A 20,844-nucleotide genomic window follows, 5' to 3' on the forward strand; every position below is an offset into this window, starting at 1 on the left:
ACCCCCATGTGGGAGTGTAAATAGAGCTGGGGGGAAGATTGTCAGATGACAACATCTTTTGGATGGGAAAAAAGTGACATTTATTCACAAGTGTGTTTATGAAAAATGGTCCCATTTTTTGACTAATTCGAGTGGTCAAACATTTTTGATTATGGTGATTTTTCACTCATAAACCCCAAATGATATCCTTTGGGCTGTAATTTCCCATGTTTCGTCTCAGCCAAAAGGTGAATTTTTGCAGCCGAGAGAAGGAATTTTGATGGCCATCTGTTCAGCTAGATTATTGCTAGAAGTTCTGTTCTCACACACAGATCACTCAGACAGGCCTGGATTTTGCAGCTTGGCAGCTAAATGGGCTTATTTTGATTTTGCCCAGAAATGAATTTGAAAAAGACAGACTGGCTAATAACACAATTAGAAGAGATTGCAGATGTGCTCTGAGCATGCTCAGCAGGGCTTGGGTAAACGTTTAAGCAGAACATAAGGAGGGCTCATCTCCTTTGTGACATAACAATACACATTCTCCCTGGACAGGCTGGAAAGTCCTGGGACTGCTTGTCTGGGGCCATGTACAATCCACAATTTGTAGATAAGTCTCCACCACAGTAGGGAGGTGTGACAGACTGAGCTAGCTCAGCGCGAGATGCTAGGTTAAATAGCAGCCTGGATGTTGTGACACTGGCTCAGGCTCTAGCTGCCCAGGCTCAGATCCAAGGGTTTGGGCTACTTGGACGGAGGTTACCCCAAGCAACCACCAACACCACACTTTCCAGGCTACTGTTCTGAGCATGCTGGCTCGAGCTGAGCCATTGTGAGTCTGTCTCTCTGCTCTGGAAATAGTGCATCCCACCTGCAGCACGTGTCCTCTCAGTGTTAGCAGCAGAAGGGCGTAGTGGGGCAGGCAATCGGCAGCCTGGGTTCTGTTCCCAGTTCTGATGCTGACCTGCTTTCTGACCGTGGATGAATCATTTTCCCGCCCACTCTTTGTCTCTCCTCTCTATTTAGACCAGGAGCATCCTGGCCCAAGGACTGTCTCTCACTGGGAGTTTGTACAGCTCCTGCGCATCCCAGGATTGAAAAATATTGGTGCATTCAGCCACATTTGCAAAAAATTATGTTTCTGGGCATGAGGTGTGTCTGAATGGAACCCTGCATGGGAGACCCCCTTAAAATGGCAATGTCACCTCCTGGGTTCTTGGGAAACTCCATCTGCCACATGGGGTCCACAGGCAGGGCAGAAACACCTCCCCAGCCACAGGATCGAAGGGGACACAAATCCAGAAAGATTGTCACGGACACTTGATCTTTAACCATCACTGGAATTAGATCACCGACCCAGAGTGCTCCCTGTATCACAGCCAGGTAAAGAATGGCCCTGTCTCACCATCGCTTCTCATCAATCTGTCTCTAAAAGAGGAGGTTCAGGACACAATGATAGTTGGCGTATCCACCAACATTGAGAGCTGGCTTTCAGCATAACGGCCCAACAAATCATCCCTTTAAAAAACGCTGGCTTCTTGCTCTCCTGAAGAAAAGCTCCACCAGCTTAGGTTGCTGACAGCCACCAACCAAGGAACAAAGAAATCCCACGTTTACTCCTTTTTAATGGGAGCAGAGAGCCAAAGATCAGGACCCTGCGGGTTGTTCCAGTTAGGAGAAAATTGATGATGGAGGCAGGTGTTTCTTTGCTGCGATCCTGTTCATTTACAAAGAACATGCCGAGTCCTGTTTCCCTGAACACAGCAGGAGTCAAACAGCAAGAGACAGTGCCTGGCTCACAGCCTCTTTCAGCCAGCACCCAGCCTAAAATCTCTCTCCAGGCTTGTTTCAGGGCCATGCTACCAGTTCTTTGGCTGTGTCTAGTGCTTCTTTGCTGCTTTCTCTCTTAGTGTCTCTGGTCTTTCAACTGTCTCTCTCTCAGACAACTGGACAACACACTGTTCAAATCCAGTCTGCCCCTGCATTTTCTCTGTCAAGAAATCCCCTGGGCCAGAAGTTACCCGCGCCGGTTCCAAAGAGGTTTAACCCAATTGTAACAGGGTCAGGCCCCACCACCGCTGGTGCCTCCAGCTGGTTGCTTCAGGAATTAGCTCTTGTCAGCAGTGGAGCACCCTCTGCGTGTGGTGTCTCACCTGTTGCCTGCTCTGCTGATTTGAGAACCGCCTTGCTCCCCACTCGGGGGTGTTTGCTTCAGGACACTGCCCTCCGGCAGCTCCCACTACTCCATTCTCACCCCCTTCCGGGGTGTGTGGGGGGGTAAATGACAGTTCTTCGGCTCGCACCTGCCTCAGTGGCCAACCACAACCCCAAAGTCTAGCCCCTCACCTCAGGGGCAAGTTGCAGTCTGTCTCGGCCACACTCCTCTTGACCAGGTGCAGTGCAAGGGAGGAAGGGGGGGACCCAGGCCCACCCGCTACTCTGGGTCCCTACCCAGGGACCCTCTAGCAGCAGCCTCTCTGCCCTCCTTCTCTCCCCTCTTGTCCGACTATCTTCCCTGGGCCACCTCCCATTTGGCCCCTTGCACATTCTCATCCCTTCTAGTCAGGGGCTGCAGCCTGGCAGGTAATGGACTGGAGTTCTCTACTCCCCTGAGCTGCCCAGCACTGCTCTGTCCAAGCCACTACCTCCCTACCTCAGGAGCCAGTCCTCCTCCCTTGCTGGTCAGGAAGAGACTGCCCTCTCTTTTGCTAGGCAGCCTTTATACAGGGCCCAGCCCAGCCCTGATTGGCTGCCTCTCTCTTTGCCCTGATTGGGTCTCCACAGGCCTTTGCTGATTGGCTGCTGGTCTGTGCAACCTCTCTGGCCTGTTCCAGCCCTTTTTCTCATGGAGTGAGGCAGCCAACCCACTACACCAAGGCATAACACCATGCTCAGGTCAGAGACCAGACCTACCAGCCCCATGAATCTCAGCAAGCAACAATGACAAATGCCGTTGCCCTGTGTGTCCTTCCTGCCCGTCATCCTCCCATTGGGAAGATCTGGCTCCCCTCTGATTGACAGGCCATGCCACTGGCTTTGCTGGAATCACTGCTGATTGGCACCAATGCAACTGAGATCATGTTCAGGCACAGAGTTTCACAGTGTTACAACTTGGCTAGTGGTTGGGCTCTCAAGCACCCCCAGCCTGCAATAGCCACACTGCTCTTTTTGCACACTAGTTCGAGTCCCACTAGCAAGTCAGCCTGCCTGGGCAGGGAGGTTCACTTCCAGCTGCAATGTAGATGTACCCCAAGTGTCATATGTATTAGCAGCCTGGCTTTCTCTTGAGAACACCAACCGATCTACAGCCTGCATGTTCACTCTGGCATGGGGTAATGAAAACAATCCTATGCTATTTGCACTGAAAATAACGTCTGAAAAAACACATGTGAGAGTTATCGTCAAGCCAAGCTGCATTTTTCACCTCAGAAACTAACATGCAATGAGATTTTTCAACCACCAGGACCTTTAATAAATACCCAGGACCCACCATGAAAGTATTTGCCTCCAACATCCAAGCAAGCACAGAGTCATAATGGTCAGGCCTCTGCTCAGACTCATCACATCAACATGCATCTCCGTCTGGCCCAGTCATGGTGACAGCTGCGGCTAAGGGACTGCTCGGTGCATCCAGAAAAGAAGAGCCAGCAGCGAACACATGTTTGTGAGTGAATCCACTTAAGGACCAGATGCTGCCCTCGGTTAGCCAGGGGAAAGTCTGTTGACGGATCACCAAGAGCAGAATTTGGCCTCCGGTGGTTTTAGAATTTTCCACAAGGCAAGAAATTGTCCACTGTGTTCAACATCTGTAGCAGCTGAGAGAACACGAACGGCCTCACCACACATCCTTGCCACATTTAATCCTGGGCTTCAAGCGAAGCTTCCCGGCTTAGAAATGCCAGCCCAGTTCAAATGAACAAGAACAGGGTATCCAAAGCTCTCCGTGGTTTTGACCATTGCTCCCCAAGTTCCCAGAACCCTGCCTGAGAAGTTGTACTCAATAAAGCATTGTAAAGGCTCCTAATAAATCTTTCTCCAAACACTGCATGACCAAGCAGGTTAGAGTGTTCTGGGTAGGAAGCTGCAAAGCGACCACTGTGGGCAGGGCTGGATTTACACCTTATGCACCCCTAGCCCCAGCATCTTCAGTGCCCCGACTGCCTACAGCTGATTTTTGTGTTTTCCATAAAAAATGAAACCAAAAGAAATACAAACACAGCCTCCCTGGGAAGGCACAAGACCCTCCGTCATGCACAGCACTCCCAGCCACAGCCAGGGCACAGCCCACCTGCCCCAGGCGAGGTGCAAGGGGGGGACTGTACCTCTCCTCATGGCGAATGGTCCCCGGGAGTTTTCCATCCCTTCTGCTCCTGGCATGGCAGCCGTACTCCGGCTCTGCCCATGCAAGTGAATGAGGCTCCCGCAGTGCTCCTCCCACTCCCTCTGCAGCCCAGGGCAGAGGCAGCAGGGTGGCCGAGTTTGGGATGGTGCTGGGATGTTCCCAGCACATTCAGCAGCCACCCTGGGTGGCTGGGGCTCACAGCACCCCCAGGCGAGATGGCTTGGATGGTCACCCTGCTCCAGCCCCACACGCTGGGCAGTCACCAACCCGCGCCAGGAGCCCGGCCGCCCGCAGAGGAGCTGTATGTATTAACTTCTTAACTTTTAACCCACTTTTAGGCACCCCTAGATCACCAGCACCGCTAGGCACGGGCCTACTGTGCCTAATTGGAAATCCAGTCCTGACTATGCGTATCAAAGTCTTGGACAAACATTAATTTGTTGGTGCCACTTGTTCTGATTAGCCAGCTCCTTTAGTATGGCTTTGGCTGCTTTGTGAAATCACGAAGGGGATATTTTAGAGGGGGTTGGACTAACAAGCAGGTATAATACAAACTCAACCATGTGTTTTATGGGGGAAGGTTAAAAGTCTTGGTCAAGATGTTTTCAACGAGACTTGTGATTTTCGATGCCCAACCTGAGTCCTCTTAGAGAGTGCTGCCTAGAGTAGCGTTACATCAGCATGGCCCAGCCATAATCAAATGGTGAATCAGTCCCATCGCATGACCCCTAGAGTACAGGGCATTGGACACTTGCCTTTTGTTTCTCTATGGATATGTGTCATTTCTTGCTTTCGCCTGGGTTCAGACCACCCCCACCCCTCTGTCACCCTTGATACAGAGAGTTCGGTTCATTTCCCCCTCCCCCTGCTTCGCAATTATTTTCTTTGCACCATCTTCACCCATTGCTCATTCTTTGGCCATTTCCCCTCAGTCTATGTTGATCACATGCGGATTGCCACAGGAAGGCCCAGGCCTGCACCGGGGGCAGCGCAGATGCACTGTTACATCAGGAGCTGCAGCAGAGCTCCTCGCTGGCATTGTTGGCCTCTTTAATCTTCCTTGTAAGCATCAAGTAGTAGCTATAGTTGAAGGAAGTGAAGGAGCGATGATCCAGTATGGCAAGCCAGATGTTCCAATCCGTATAGGAAAGCTGTTGCGTCTTCTCTCTTTCGCTCTGATTTTTGAAGTATGTCATTAGACTAAGGCTAAAATTTTCAAACATGCTCATGTGACCTAGATGTTTGCAAGTCTAAGTCTCATTAGCAGCCAATGGGCTTACGCTTCTGGGGGTCAGATTTTCAAGGGGCAGATCTGTGCCTAGTGAGATTTTCAAAAGGGTCTAAGTGAGTTTAAGCACCTAACTCCAATTAAAATCAATGTGAATTAGACACTTAACCTGCTTAAGCCCACTAAGTGCCTATCTGTCACTGTAAGGGTTTAAATACCTTTAAAAAATCTGCCTCTAAGTCTCTTTTGAAAATGGGACTTCAGGTCCTAAGTTACTTGGATGCTTCTGAAAATGTTCCCTGGTCTATACACAAAGATGTGCTGGTTTAACTAAAAGTGTGATATTAAAACCGGTTTAGTCAAATCTTTGGGTATGTCTACACCAGGTGTAGGCAACCTATGGCATGGGTGCCGAATGCGGCACACAAGCTGATTTTCAGTGGCATTCACACTGCCCGGGTCCTGACCACCAGTCCGGGGGGCTCTGCATTTTAATTTAATTTCAAATGAAGCTTCTTAAACATTTTAAGAGCCTTATTTACTTTACATACAATAATAGTTTAGTTACATATTAAAGACTTATAGAAAGAGACCTTCTAAAAATGTTAAAATGTATGACTGGCACGCGAAACCTTAAATTAGAGAGAATAAATGAAGACTCGGCACAGCACTTCTGAAAGGTTGCCGACCCCTGGTCTACATTACCCGCTGGATTGGCAGGCAGCGATCAGTCCAGTGGGGATCGATTTATCACGTCAAGTCTAGACGCGATAAATCAACCCCAGAGCGCTCTCCCGTCGGCTCCTGTACTCCAGTGCCGTGAGAGGCGCAGGCAGAGTCGACGGGGGAGCGGCAGTAGTCAACTCACCATAGCGAAAACATCACGGTGAGTCGATCTAAGTATGTCGACTTCAGCTACGTTATTCACATAGCTGAAGTTGCGTAACTTAGATCATCCCCCACCCAGTGTAGACCAGGCCTTTGTGTGTGGATGCTCTTAGTTTGGCTTAGACTTGGCTTATAGCTGTTTAGCGTGTGGGAGGAAGCTAACGCAACACAACCAGTTTTAGACCCATGGCTGTGTAGCCAGACAGGGGTTTGCACCTGTTTAGCTAAATTGGGTTTTGAAATTAGTTTAAGTTAAACTAGTGCGACTTCTGTGTGGACGAACTCTTAGAACCCTTTGTTTTCTCCATACTGGGTAACACTTCGTGCTTATATCATTATACCCATTTTATAGATGGGGAAATGGAGGCACAGAGCGCGGGGGGATGACTTGCCCAATGTCATGCAGCAGGCCAGTGGCAGAGCTAGGACTAGGATCCAGGGCTCCTGAGTCCCAGTCCAGTGCTCTATCCACTAGCCCACACTGCTTACTAATACCAATGTGAATAAGAAATTGTCATCACTCATGTGACTCTGTCGTCATCCTAATAACCAGTGTCATTAGACATAGCATCAATCTTGCTCAATGTTTTTAACTACAAACCTACATAACTGCAGGGCTTTTAAATGATTCACATAAACCAGCCCACAAAATTCGCCCTGCTCCTTTTCTCCTGGAAGAGTGTTTTATGTGACAAAGCACAGGTTTAAGAAAGACAGTGGATTGCACCAATTTGTCACTCTGTGATGGTTCTGAGACACAATAAGCCAGATTCCCAGTCATTGCTGTTGCAGGCTTACAACAGGATTTTGTTTTTCCCACTTGGGCGCAGATAACACAACACAATCAATCTTTCATTCACTCGCGGGGTTTAGCAGGACGCTGGCTCTTCAGGATTCTGTTTTCTGTATCCTTTCCCCACCCTGCCTTTCACTGTATTGTATTTAAACACATTGCAGGCACTGTTGAGGGGACATCCTGTAGGCCCAGCTCCTGCCTTGGCTTACAGAACAGTGATAGCTTAATGATATGATTTAATAACTGTAAACAGGCTCCTCCATCCACCACACCATTGTATTGTTCTCTTTCCCATGCTTCGCCTTCACTGGCCTCCAGCGATGGGATTTTCAAGCATGTTCTGCCTTGGCCTAACTCTTGACATCAGTGTATGTTTCACCACTGCCTTCAGGGGAACTAAAGGCCCACCCGAAAGGTCCGTCCTAGCCCCATACCTGTGACAGTGGGGAGCACCTGGGTTCTCCATTGTAGGTCAGATCCAAAGCCTTCATTGGACTTTGAGTTAGACTTGTAGTTGGCTGCCTGCCCTCCCTCACATGGCCTCTCTCCTCCTTTGTACTCCGATTCTTTTTCGTCTGGTCTCTCCAGCTCCCCAGGGGGCACTGGACCCACTCACCTTCCCCACTGTGTAGGCTGCAGTCTGGTTCATACGCTTAGTTATTTCTGTGCCCATCAGTTGCTGAGCAGGGAGTGGGCATGACTTCCATGCTCTGGTGAAGAACAGATCAATGGCCAGTGGTGAATTTGAACTCAGACCTCAGTGCCTGGGGATTTCTGGTGGGACGTCAACAGATGTCTATTTGGGAGTGGGTAGGATTGGGGCAGTAGCTCCAAACATTCCTGTGCACTGGCATTGGGGCAGATCATAACAGGCGCATGGGGCTCGAAAAACCTTAGGCCCCAATTCAGCAAGGTATTTAAGCACATGCCTCTGCAACAGCCATCTAAAAATCACCGCAACTGCTTTTCGGCCCAAGCACAATTTGTTCTAGAGCTTCGTGTCACAACAAAGCTTGCTCCTTCCAGATTCAGGGGACATGTATCAAAGCCCGTCAATGCTCTGCGAACTCTAGATTCCTCACTCAACATGCAGCTGCTCCCTAGTTTGCAGGGTTATCGTAGCCTGTCTTTCCTTTGCACATTCAAGAGTATTTTTGGTGGTGAAGGGAAAAAGCAGGGATATTTTTCCTCCTGTTATGAGGCTTAACGCCTACTAACAGCAAATCCAGGGCCCGACCCCAAACCCGTTGAAGGCAATGGAAAGTCTCCTATGGATTTCCTAAGGGCTTTGTCTCAGGAGCCACATGATGAATATACATGACGTAAAGGATATATTTTTATTTGCTGAAAATGCTGCACAGGCCTAACAAGAAGTCAGTCTGATATCCAGTACTCACTCATGGGCCTTCCTAATCTTCAGTAGCTGGCAGAGCACATGTCCACTTACTATATGCTTCCAAGGAAAATATTTTCCCAGGGAAAACATAAAGCTTGAACCATTTTAGGGCCAGATTTTGATTCCTCACATTCTGTTTTTACACTGTGTATCTCCGCTGACTTCAGTTGTGTTACTTCTAATTTGCATCAGCATAACTTAGAGGAGAATCAGGTCTTTGGAGTCTTCAACAACCCGACAACTTGTATAAACACGAGAACTGGATTTGCCTGATACAGGCAATGAAATTCCAAAGTAGCTCATCTTTTCCCTGGTTTAAGCTTCAAATCTGCTAAACTTCATAGGTTTAAGCCTCCATATTTTATAGGATGTCTTTTCTGTTTTTCCTAAGGAAAACTAACTAACATAACATAGACCTGGTATAACTAATGGTTAATTACCCATGGGGGTAACATTGTCCTGGTGAAGTTTGGACAAGTGAAAAAAAAATAACATGCTACTGTTATTTTTCTGGCATGTGCAGGCTCACACTTCTAAATTACTCCACTACCATTTACTTGCAAATGTACTAGCCGATTTCTCTGCCCAGTTCGCATGGTAGAGATGTATATGAAAGTATTACAAAAAGGTATGAAATCACTTTATTTTTTTTATTGGCTGTGATTCCATTTTAAAAGAACATCATATCACTTATCCATGTCATGCAGAAAAAGGTAGCAGGCAAATTACAAATGAAATTTACATTCACAAAGTCTCTACTTTAAATCATCATCTGGCTGCTTGGAAGGTACTGCATGCATCTTGGAGACAACTGGGGGCATTTCTGTTAGAAAAATGCACCACCTAGTTAGAGTTTCGCCTTTGTGCGTGTATGCGTGTGTGTGTGTGTGTGTGTGTATGAAAACAAGCATTTTTTCTTTTTTAGAGGACAGTTACTGAAACATTTTAAGACTCAGCACATGAAAAACATTATCTTGGTAACAGAGTAAAACAGATACAGACACATTTCAGATACATAGGACATTACATTCAGGTCACAACAGTTGATTGGAAACAACAGTTATACTAGTGCGGTAAGCTTGTCAAAAAGTTGCGGTCAGCAGCATTGGCGTGGTCTTTCTTTGACAAAGGGAAGGGCTGGGGAGAAACTAGGCTAACGTACAATACTAGAAAACATAGATGGGAGAAACGCCAGAGTGATTTAGCACATGATCTGTTCTTTTTTTTTTTTAACACAGAGTAGCATTCATAATTAATATTGCAGTCTGATTTCATATGGCTTTCTCTAAAGATAGATGTAAGTCCATGAAGGGCAATGTTAAACTAAATTAGTTGCCCTCCACAAAGTGGAGACCTCTTGATTTTTTTTATTAAACAGAAAGGCCCTGGAGTTATGGAGGAGAAAGAACGGCTAAAATAAGAATATATGGCCGCCTACCTTTCTGTGCAAATAAAAACCAATCACAAACAGAAGACCTCATTTTCCTGAGATTGAACGTATTGGTGATGCAAATAAAACGATGGCATGGAAAGACAAAGAGATATTCAGAATCCAAACAATGAACCATGTTTCTCTTTGGTCTTGTTTAAGTGCTTTGACAGCTGACTGAGCGCTGAGCGTGTGGCGTTTTTACAGTGCTCCTCACGTTCATGCACAATGCAAGTTAGCTGAAGGGGTTGGGAGTGATGATTGTCCAATTCGGGATGGGGGAAGTGCCCATTTCAACTTCATTCCAAGTTGCTGAGGCACTTTGGAGCTGGAGAAACCCTCTGAGCTGGCCCATAACTTAGTCAAGGTCCAAAAAGTAATTGGAGGCAAATCTTGTCAGCGCATGCTGCCTTTCTCCCCATAGGGACTGACCTATATGTAATTCACAGGCAGAGTATCCTATCCATCGGGTTTCTTTACTGAACGAATGACAATAAAAAACTGGGGGCTGAGACCTGCTCCCCCTGAAGTCCATGGTCAATGGCAAACTCCTGTTGAGTTTAATGGCAGAAGGACTAGATCATACATTGGGAGCTCAAGTGAGAGGGATATTGGCTACAGCTGGGACGAGCTGGGAAACCCTACAATGGTTCAGATGGCATGAATAATAGACCTTGTGAATTATGCCAGACAAACGGCTCTCCCAATTCTGCTTTATGATCTTGAGGCCAAGCCTGGTGGATCTGATGGAAAGACTACACAGGCCCCATATTTTTGTGCAATTTCAGTCTCCTAGAAGGACAAATGGAAGAGGGGAGTGGAACTTTTAAAAAACAAACCCACTTGTCTCTCCAGGAGCAGCAACACTTGCTCGTGATCTGTGAGACCATGCCGCACAGGCTCCTGTATTAGCTACTCCAGGAACCAATAAGTGAATGGCTCAACCACTCTGACCCATTTGGTTAAACCAAAGACTTGTAAAGTCACCTACAGCTGGACAGAACGATGTATTTTGTCTCCACAAGACAGACCCTGAAAAACCCGATATAGAACAACAAGAGAAGAGAAAAGAAAAGGCAAGACAGCAGGCTCTGCTTGTGTCTCGGGACTGGAGCTCGCATGGAGAGGAAAGGAAATCGCTGCTGATGGCCAAAGGACGAGTGGTGAGTAAAGCAGGAGCAGACTGAGCAATGTCCACTTACTTGTGGAACCTACAGTAGTTTTTGCAGGCTGCTGGGGTGAGAGTGGCTTTAAGGATGAGGAATGACTTTTATACTTTAAAAGGAAACAAATGGGCTCTGGAAACGGAGAGCTGAGCGCTTTCATTAGGAAATGACAGATCACTGACGGCTGCTCCGATCTCAAATCTAGGCACAAAGATAAGAAACAATGTCGGCGACTGAAGTCTTAGGGGAGAAATTCATCTCTCTTTAGTGAAAGCGCGGCCAACCAATGCCAATGCTATCTTAAGATGTCACAACAGTCTGCTTTTGCCCTTGGGAGGCTGACTTGCAGCTCTCAGCATCCAGCACACAACTTTCATGGGGTAGTTTTCTAAATCCCATCCCTACACTAGTGAATTCTCTGGACACGGACTGCGAAGGAAAGCACAAGTCCTTCAGCATGCACTAGGGGTTTGGAGCATGCTCATTACACTGGTCCATAAGTGACAGGGAGTGTACAGCCTGCAGGCAGTCTGTTGCAGTTGGTATGTGTGATTCTATAGGTGATGCTAAAGGGACAGCATGTACAGCCTTATTCCACCTCCTCTGCTTAAATCCAGCACAGATTGCTCCTGCCTGGCTCATGTAAGAATCTAATTAGGAGCCCAATTCAGAAAGATGCTTAAGCATATGCCCAGCTTTAAGCACACAAATAGTCTCACTGAAGCCAATGGAATCGCTCTGATGCTATCTATGGAATGCAAGGACCAAGTTCTCTGCTGGTGCTCAATGGTTATAGCACTGCTCAGTGCAGGGAAGTGTGGTCTGTCTACACCAGCGGAGACTCTGACCCAAAGATTTTATCGAACTCAGGAAAAAACAAAATTCAGAATGGGTATTCAAAGCAAAACCCAGACTCACTGGGACTAAGCAGGTACACTTCCACGGAAGTCAACAGCAATGCATCCACTAACCCCAGCTGGAAATTGCACTGGTCCTACAATTTGGCAGTAGATGAACAGGATATTCTACACTGGCAATCCCAGGCGTACTTAACTCAACAATCGGTTTTATAGTAGCAAATATAAATGTCTCGTTCTCACACCAGTCGGCAGCAGGCACACAGAGCTGAATTATGCCTCCTACTAAATCTGCATCTATGGGATATTTTTCCCTCTGTCATCCATGCTAAGTGGCTATTTACTTGCAAATATGTTGGAAATAATGAGTAACCATTTGTTTTCCAAGCCTGAGCTAGCACAGGGCATGTGGCAGTGTAATTCTGCCAGGCAAATAATCAGCTTGTTAGAAGTCTCCTGAGACAGTTTCTTTTCTCGTGAGACCAAGACGTGATGCTGACCAGAAGCTCCAGACATCTACAGTGACGCTGAGCTGAAAGAGTCCCAGAACTGAAGGTCAGCTCTACAAACAACAGACCAGATGAAGTGATGAATAACGGTGTGACAAATAAGACTGTACACATATATTCACTGCGGGAGCAAGGCAGCAGCATCTGGGGACAATGTGTTATCTGACACCATCAGGTTGGGAGACATTCTAAATCCATCTGAATCTGAGAAGGTTTGAAATGCGACGGTAGGAGAGTCCTGGTCCCACCTTCCCACCACCAGGTAAATGTGCAAGTACCCAATGATGCCACTCAATGTTATAATAATACTTAGCTCCTGTACAAGCTTTCACCGATTGACCCTCACAACATCCCTGTGAGATAGGTAAGTATTATTATCTCCAGTGTATAGATGCGGGGACTGGGACAGAGAGGTAAAGTGACTTGTTCAAGGTCACAGATGGAATCAGAGTCAGAATCAAGACTAGAACTCAGAAGCAGTTCCTGCCTCCTGGGCCTGCTCTCTGACCAGAAGCCCACCCCTCTCTGATGCCACCTGCGGGAACAGAGCATTTGCTGGAGCTGGAATGCTATTCCTGGAAACACAGCTGGCAATGGCAGGATTGAATATGCCACTGGGGAATCTTTGCCGAAAGAGGAACGTTGGGGAATCTAAGTATCCACTCCACTCAGTGGTGGGCTTCTAAGGCTCCTGGGTTGGGACGTCCAGTACTACAACACTAGCGAACCAGTCTGGCCTAGATTTAAAGACAGCATCGTCCACACTACACACTGGTCATGCTATTCATTGTATGGCTATTCCCAAAGTAACAAGACTCTTGCTTAGATTCTGAGGCGGTTGGTTTCTACCATGAACACCTGGTGCAGAAGGCTCAGCTCTTCCGCAGCTCTGAGAACGGTGTTGGAGACAGGAGCTGCACATGGTTCACTTTTCAAATGATCTCTTATTTATGAGGGTTATGGAATAAAACGGAAAAGGTCTGTTTCCATGGGAGATGGAGGCATCCCTTGCTACAAGAGATGTACCCAACAATGAACAGCCAGGGTGGCTTGATCAACGATCATATTAAAAATTATAATAATAATTAAGGAAAATAAAAGAAGCCACTGCTCCCTGTTCGTGACCATTCCTCCTGCTTTGGATGGAAACAAACATGAGGCTTTTTCTTTGCTGTTTAATGTACAGTTGCCTTATTTAACATACATAGTACTATGGCTTATAATAAAAGTTGTGTAGACTGCAGCTCGTTAATCCTTACACCCATTCAGAGGCGTCTACTGGATGCGACTATGTACAAAATAGGAATGGATGGAATCTCAGGGGGCAGGGGAGAGGTCGGGGGGGTAGAGTGGGGGAAGAGGGTGGGGTTGTGTGATGTGTGGCAAGATTGTAAATTCTCATTGGAGAAATCCATTGCTTTACTGTTCATGACAGTCCAACAGGCTGCAGCCGTTACTTCTTGAACATGTCTTGAAGAGGGCCAGGTAGATATTTGATGACCGTGTCTAGAATACTCTCCTCTTCCTCCTCTTCCTCATCCCCACAGCCGGGGGGTATGGCCTTCTTTGGACGGGTCAGACTCCCCTCGGCATTGGCTTCCAGCGCGGCCTGGGCCTCAGCTTCTCTTTCTTCCTTCTTCTTTATCCCGTACTGCAGGGGGAAAGAACACACTGTCAGACATCCAGCGAACAGAGTGGCGGAGGGGGTCCGTCAAACATTGACATTTGCTCTGACAAGGCTCCCGGCTCACCGCAGCGCATGGCGTTAAATAATCATGAACCTTTAAATAGGAGCCTGCTTCCAAATGTCAGTTCAGCCCTGCTGTAGAAACCTGAGGTGCCAATGAAAATAAAACTGTGCTTCTGACTGCTGCAATATCTGCATAATGGTTAGCAGCCTTCTGTTCCCTACCCAGGAAGCAGAGATATCCTGTTGAAAGTAGCCCCTCCTAAGCACTGCCCATTACTCTAATGATTATGTCCCTCACCAGGACAATACAAACTTGCATTTCTTAAACTTTAAAACGTTTAGGTGGCATTATCCATAGCGCTCAGTGTTAGCCTAAGAGTGTGTCTACATGGAGGCACTCAGGAAAATTAATCTGAATTCACTTTTAAAATGGATTAGTTAAACCACATTAAATGCCTGGGTGGATGCCCCTGTTCAGTATTTACAGTGGCCTGAATATAGTTTAGCTTAATTCGCTTTGAAAGTGAATTAAGCTAAACCAAATTCAGGAAACTTGAATTCAAAAGAGCATCCATACAGGGGTTAATGCAGGTGAACTAAGGCACTTCAAATTCACACCTTTAGTCAAACTGGATTAACTTTTCTGAGACCAGGTCTACACTGCAAACATGTATAATGACATTGCTCAGGGCGGTGAAAAATCCACACTCAATAGCAATGTAGTTATACTGACCTAGCCTCCCTATGTAGACAGCACTGTGTTGACGGTATCCGAAGACAAGCCCTGAGTGTCCCTGGGTAGACAAACCCTAACACTGAACCTGCGAAGTCAAGGGGCACTTTACCCCGGGAGCAGAGTTAGGCCAACACGATGCACAATTGAGGAGGACTCAACGCAGCACAAGACTTTGGTATGTCTACACTACAGGGAATACACCGGCATCACTACAGGGCTGGAGCTATGCCAGCATAATCCCATTGTGTAGACACAGCCTTCATTGATTGAAATTATTTTTATGTCAGTGCAGGAACACCACCTCCCTGAGCGATGGTTGCTAGGTTGACGGAAGCATTCTTCTGTTGACCTACACTGGGGTTAGATCAGCAAGCTACAGTGTCAAGGGGTGTGGATTTTTCACACCTGTGACCAAGTAGCTATGCCAACCTCAATTTTAAGTGTAAACCAGGCCTTCATTTTCTATCCTGGGGCCAGGTGGTAATAGCACTGCGGAGGAAAAAATGATTAGCAGCCAACAACAATCCATGAAAGCAGAGGGGTGAGTTTAGCAGACTAATGTGGCCCTGTATCTCGCCTCTTCCTTATCATTTAGATAGGAATTAGACCTTTGAGCTCAAAACATACCTTCTTCTGAGCTGCAGCCTCTGTAGGCACAGCAAGCTTCTGTACTCCTGTGAACGAATCTGACTCATTACTGTTTGAACAGAAACATTCTCAAGCCTGCAAGTGGAGTGGAGATTTGCTGCTCTCCCTGAGAATTAAAGTCAGGAAGCCGAGACTCTACATGAGTAACAGAATTTTATTCTAGGGTTCTATATTTAAACAGCAGCATTCACCAGAGAAAGGTAAGACCTGCCAGACTGGGTCAGACCAGGGATCCAGCTAGCACAATATCCTGTCTATGACAGTGGTCAGAACCAGGTGTTTCAGAAACAGGCATAAGATTGGACAGGTCTTGGCTTCCAAGATCTGGGTTTGACCCACCTCAAGGAAAAATTTCTTTATCATCACTCCCAATTCCCCGATGGCCATTACACTTTTCAGGGTATTTTCAGAGGTTCCTGTTACTTCCAGAAGAAGTTGCTTTGAGCTCACGGGGATATTAGAAAAAGCACTTCAGCTCTGACAGTTATGTACGAACCTACAGCATCCAAAATACCCTTAAGCCGCTCTTGTAGGCTCACCTTCATTTCAATTTAGCTGAATTGATGAAGAGGAGTCTAGGGGTAGGTTAGATTTTCTATGGAATGACCTGTCTGCCTGCTCTGAATGCGTCCATATTCCTTCCTTCCATCTTGCCCACATTCTAATTAAAGCCCTGAATGGAATTAAGATTAAATTTAATACAGCAGATTCACAGAGAGACTAACTAGCCTGAACCTTTGTAAAGGCCAGCAAAACACTTTGCAAGAATAAGTGTTTCTGAAAAGAAAATTACATGGAATTTCAAAGAGATCAAAGGATTAGAGTGGCACAAAGTGCTCGGTATTTTCCTGGTATCATTAGTACTGTGCTGTTGAATAGGCACGCTGCAGATGCACTTTTCGTGATTTGCTCTTTTTATTTCTCCCATTACATAAAGCTGGCATAATTTGTTGTAATGCCAACAATTCATTGCCTTTCTCTCTCAAACTCTCTGACACCAAAGTGTGGCAGGTCTCAGCAAGAAACTCCGAAACATTTTCTATTGAAGAAAAGTTTTCCTGCCATCCCTCCCCCTCCCCATTAAGTTTCAGAGGGACAGATTCTCACAATTAATATGGGAGATTAAAGGAACGCTTTCCTTAAAGTCCCATTAATTGCAAATGCCAGTCCCGTTTTATGTGTGTGTCGGGGATATTTGTCTCATTACTTTACCTCCATTTGATGCTAGGCAGCACTCGAATACCCTCCATTCAAATCCAATGACATTTCATGGAAAGGTTATGTAAGACAAATTATTCCTTAGTTAGGTGAGGGGCCAATGGCAGCATTTTACTATTTTCATGAGCCAAAAGATGGGATGCAGAAGGAATTTCCATTAGTGGGGCATTACAGAGGAAAAGACTCCAATTTTTGCACTCAAGAAAGGCAGTGATGTTGCTTTAAATTGACTCTTACTCCTAGCCAATGACAGACACATGTCACTACTTATCCCACAGTGCACTGCATCCACAGGCTTTGCCTTGCCAGCCGAAGGAGAAGAATTTAAATGGAAAACAATGATACGTTTCTTTGTATCTCAATGTGCTTTCCAAAGGAAGGGAAGTAGGATTCTCCCCACATGATAGATGGAGGTTCAAACTTCTAACCTGTGAAGTTATGATGGAAGAGCCTGGAGTGTGTGATAAATGACCACAGTGTGTTTTGTTGCATGTCACTCCGTAGCAGATGGATTATGATGTTTTTTCCACTATAAAACTTGTTTTTAAGGATATTTTCCCACTGTGTGCCTCAAATACATCATTCTTAAATACAGAAAACTGGGGGGAAAGCCAGCAAAACAACAACAAAATTATATCACCTGTCACCATGGCACAGCAACAGGGCTGGAACACCAGCCTTTCAGATGACCACCACAAACCTCTACTACTTGAGCTAAAGGAATAACTTTCTCCTACCTCCATGAGCCTGATTTTCCAAGGTGCGGAGCACCTGCGTCTCCTATTGACATCAAGCATCACTTTCTGGAATCCGTGCGTTTTATTTTTAACAAGCCTTCCTTTCCATGTTGATGACTAGTCTGGTAACCATCATGTGGTTTAATTCTGTCACCTTCTCAGTCAGCACAAATTAAGGGGACGCTTGGAACTGCAGACTGCTGCTTTAATGGGTGCGAGGCACTGCACAGAAATATCACAGCTTTGGAGGAGACATAGTATTGGCTATAGTGAAGTGTCAGCAAGAAAAAGAAATAAACCATATATGGCCGTCTACCCATATGACTCAGGGTTAGAACTAGTTGGGAAGTTTTCGACAAAACATTTTTTTGTCAAAAATGCCAGTTCATGGAAACTGAAGCTTTCATGGCAAAGGTTCAGCCAGGATGCAAATTTCAACTTGAAAGTTGTTTTTTTTTTTAAACCAAAAACTTTCAAAACATTTTGATATTTTCAACACAAGACAATTCTGGCCTTCCTCTTCCAGAAAACTGTCTTTAGAAATTTAAGCTGCGTATATAAATAAATAAAGGGTGGAAATCAAAGTAAATGTTTTGCTTGACACAAACCAATATTCCCGCCCCCCCTCCAGATTTTTAGTCAATGGAAATTTTGAGCTTTCAACTTTTCATCCCAAGTTCGGATTGGATTTTTTTTTTCCTGACATCTCGAAAATGTCAGGGGCTGGGAAAACCATTTCCAGCCCAGTTCAATCAGGGCCCAACCCTGCAATACTTAAATGAGAGACTGGACTCATGGGAGTGACCTACTGTAGCCCGTGATGAAACACAGCTTTAGCCAACAAAGTCACATTGTAGGCCTGATTCAGGAAGGTACTTAAGCATGGGCTTCACTGTAAATAAGTGAGTAGTCTGATTAATCACATGATTAAAGTGAGACATCATGCTGACCTGGGTTCTGTGGTGGTAGAACTGGGCTCTGTTATGGGAGTGATGGTTTCACTTCCCTGCAAGACTAATGATACCATACTCCAGTTCTCTAGAATAGCAGTAGAGAATTGCTTCTCTTACGGCTGTCATCTGCTGAATGATTCCCCTTGCATTTAAATGGTTTCAACATATTACTTTTCTACCAGCCACACTAAATAATAATACAGCATGAGACATTTTTCTGTGCATTTCTCTCCATGGGCTACTCCGTGTAGTTCAGTTAGCTGACAAATGTTAGGTAATCTCCATCAAATATGCACATCCCTATACATGCTTTTCGACTGAAATCTCTCTCTCATTCTTTGGTTACACCAGAGTGCCGAGTGGGCAAACTGGTTCCGCCCACTGTGTTATTCCTGATTTCTCTATTCTGCAGTGGTCATCGGAGACTTTGTGGCTCTGTGACAATGCAAGGAAAATGCAGAGATTCTAAGTATGCCTTTTGATAACTCTCAAATGCTTTTCTCTTTCAGAGTGCAGTAGCCTGAAAAAGCAGATATCTTTCTACATGCCACAACAGCTGCACCGTTTCAATCATGTACTACACGGAGGGTGGAATTCACCCTGTGCAGAGGGCCAACAGGAAGGTTTTTCACCACTTACGTTGCAAGTTCAGTCAGTAGAGTGAGATGGGGACTGGCTCGTTTACAGCACTGTAGAGCTGGGAGTCCTGGATGTCACTGCCCATACATTTTTGTCTGTTCTTCCCCAGAAGCGGGCATGCAATTATCCACAAAGCGTCCACAAGCTGGGCGACAGAGTCTCGGGGCCGAGGGAGAGCCATGAGCCATTGCCATGCAACTCTGCTCTGATTGGACTGTAACATGCTGCATGTGTCAGGCAGCATAGCATAAGGCGTGCGAGCTAGACCAGGCAAGCATATGTGCCTGGCTGCAGGAATGGAAGCATTGCCTCATGAAACCTGATGTGGTCATTATGCACTTCAGTCTGAAGTCAGCAAAGAATTTAAGCATGTGCATAACTGTAGGCACATGGGTTGGTCCCACTGGCTTCAGTGGGAATAAAGCACATGTAAGTGCTTTGTTAATACAGGACCTTGGGCAATGAATCAGGATTAGGGCTACTGAGAAGGACAACAAGAGACTACATGCCTCTAGTCAGGGCTGAATGGTCAGTCAAAGAATTCCTTCCACATGCTTAGCCCTGGACTATCCATTCCATAGGTGCACTGTCTGGACCCCCATACCATCCCCCCACACACAACCTAGCTCTTATACAGAGCTTTCCACCAGCAGATCTCAAAGTGCTTTCCAAAAGGAGGTCGGTACTATTATCCCCATGTACAGATGTGTCATCTCTCCTTACTCAGCCCAGTCTGTTATTCCCCATTCACCTTCGTTCCCACAAAACCAAAAGAGAACAAAAAATTGCTCTTTTTTTAAAAAAAAAGCAGAAAACATGAAAAAGCATGTTCTGAAAAGATCGTGGATGGCGTTTTCTGTTTAATTGTATTTATGAGGGGCTTTAGATTGGCAGCAAAAGCAAAACCAGTGTGACCGCTACTCCTGCGAAGATCTTCCTGTCGCAATTACGAATTCTGGAGACCGCATGGGCACTGTTCAAATTGAAACAAATTGACAGTGGCAGCTGGGCTGCAGCGCTGACCTGTCGTTCCATGTGCACCAAAACACGCACATTAGAGGGGAGGGGGAAGTGAAAAAGCGATGCTTACAAGAGCTAAAAATTTGGTTTTGCCACTAGTGAAATTGACATAGCTTCCCCAGGTGAATAACAGCTTCCGCAGGTACTGAAAAATATGTCAGTTTCGCTTCAGTTGCAAAATGATTTGAATGCTCATCAGGCACCTTTCCATTTAAACTATACTCTGTGATGGTCCTGGAACAAGGAACCAATTATATAGATTCGGAAAGGTCTGCTTGACATTCCACTTGTTTGTTTCTTATATAAGCTTGTCTCAGAATCAGCTGCTGTCATCCTGTGCAATTTACTTGACAGGTAACAAAATTAAAATAAACATTGTGGGGCCTGACTGGGGAAAACTGCTAAATATGCTCAGATTCAATGAGTTAATATATTAATTTGGTGATCTCCGGAAATATCCATGCCAACTCCCGTCATGATTAAAGAATAATGACCATTTTGCTCTGTAACCATTTCAAACTATTTCAACTTTTTTTTGGCAGTTAATTATTTTGCTTTCACCTAAACTATAATCTGGGGTCCTTGCAAAACAGAAGGTAACACACTAAAAATA

At 45.9% G+C, this 20,844-nt stretch overlaps 1 protein-coding gene across 1 annotated transcript in view; it reads right to left on the reverse strand.

The window, feature by feature from the left end:
* Nucleotides 1-9,271: 9,271 nt before the first annotated feature.
* CPLX1 (complexin 1) overlaps nucleotides 9,272-20,844 on the reverse strand; it is a 203,186-nt gene continuing 191,613 nt past the window's right edge. Inside the window, exon 4 of the mRNA XM_030567525.1 lies at nucleotides 9,272-14,241. Within this exon, the coding sequence (XP_030423385.1) occupies nucleotides 14,044-14,241 (198 nt within the window). The 3' untranslated portion in view covers nucleotides 9,272-14,043. The remainder of the gene's footprint in view (nucleotides 14,242-20,844) is intronic.

The sequence above is a fragment of the Gopherus evgoodei genome, chromosome 6, assembly GCF_007399415.2.
Source record: "Gopherus evgoodei ecotype Sinaloan lineage chromosome 6, rGopEvg1_v1.p, whole genome shotgun sequence".
Lineage (NCBI taxonomy): Eukaryota > Metazoa > Chordata > Testudines > Testudinidae > Gopherus > Gopherus evgoodei.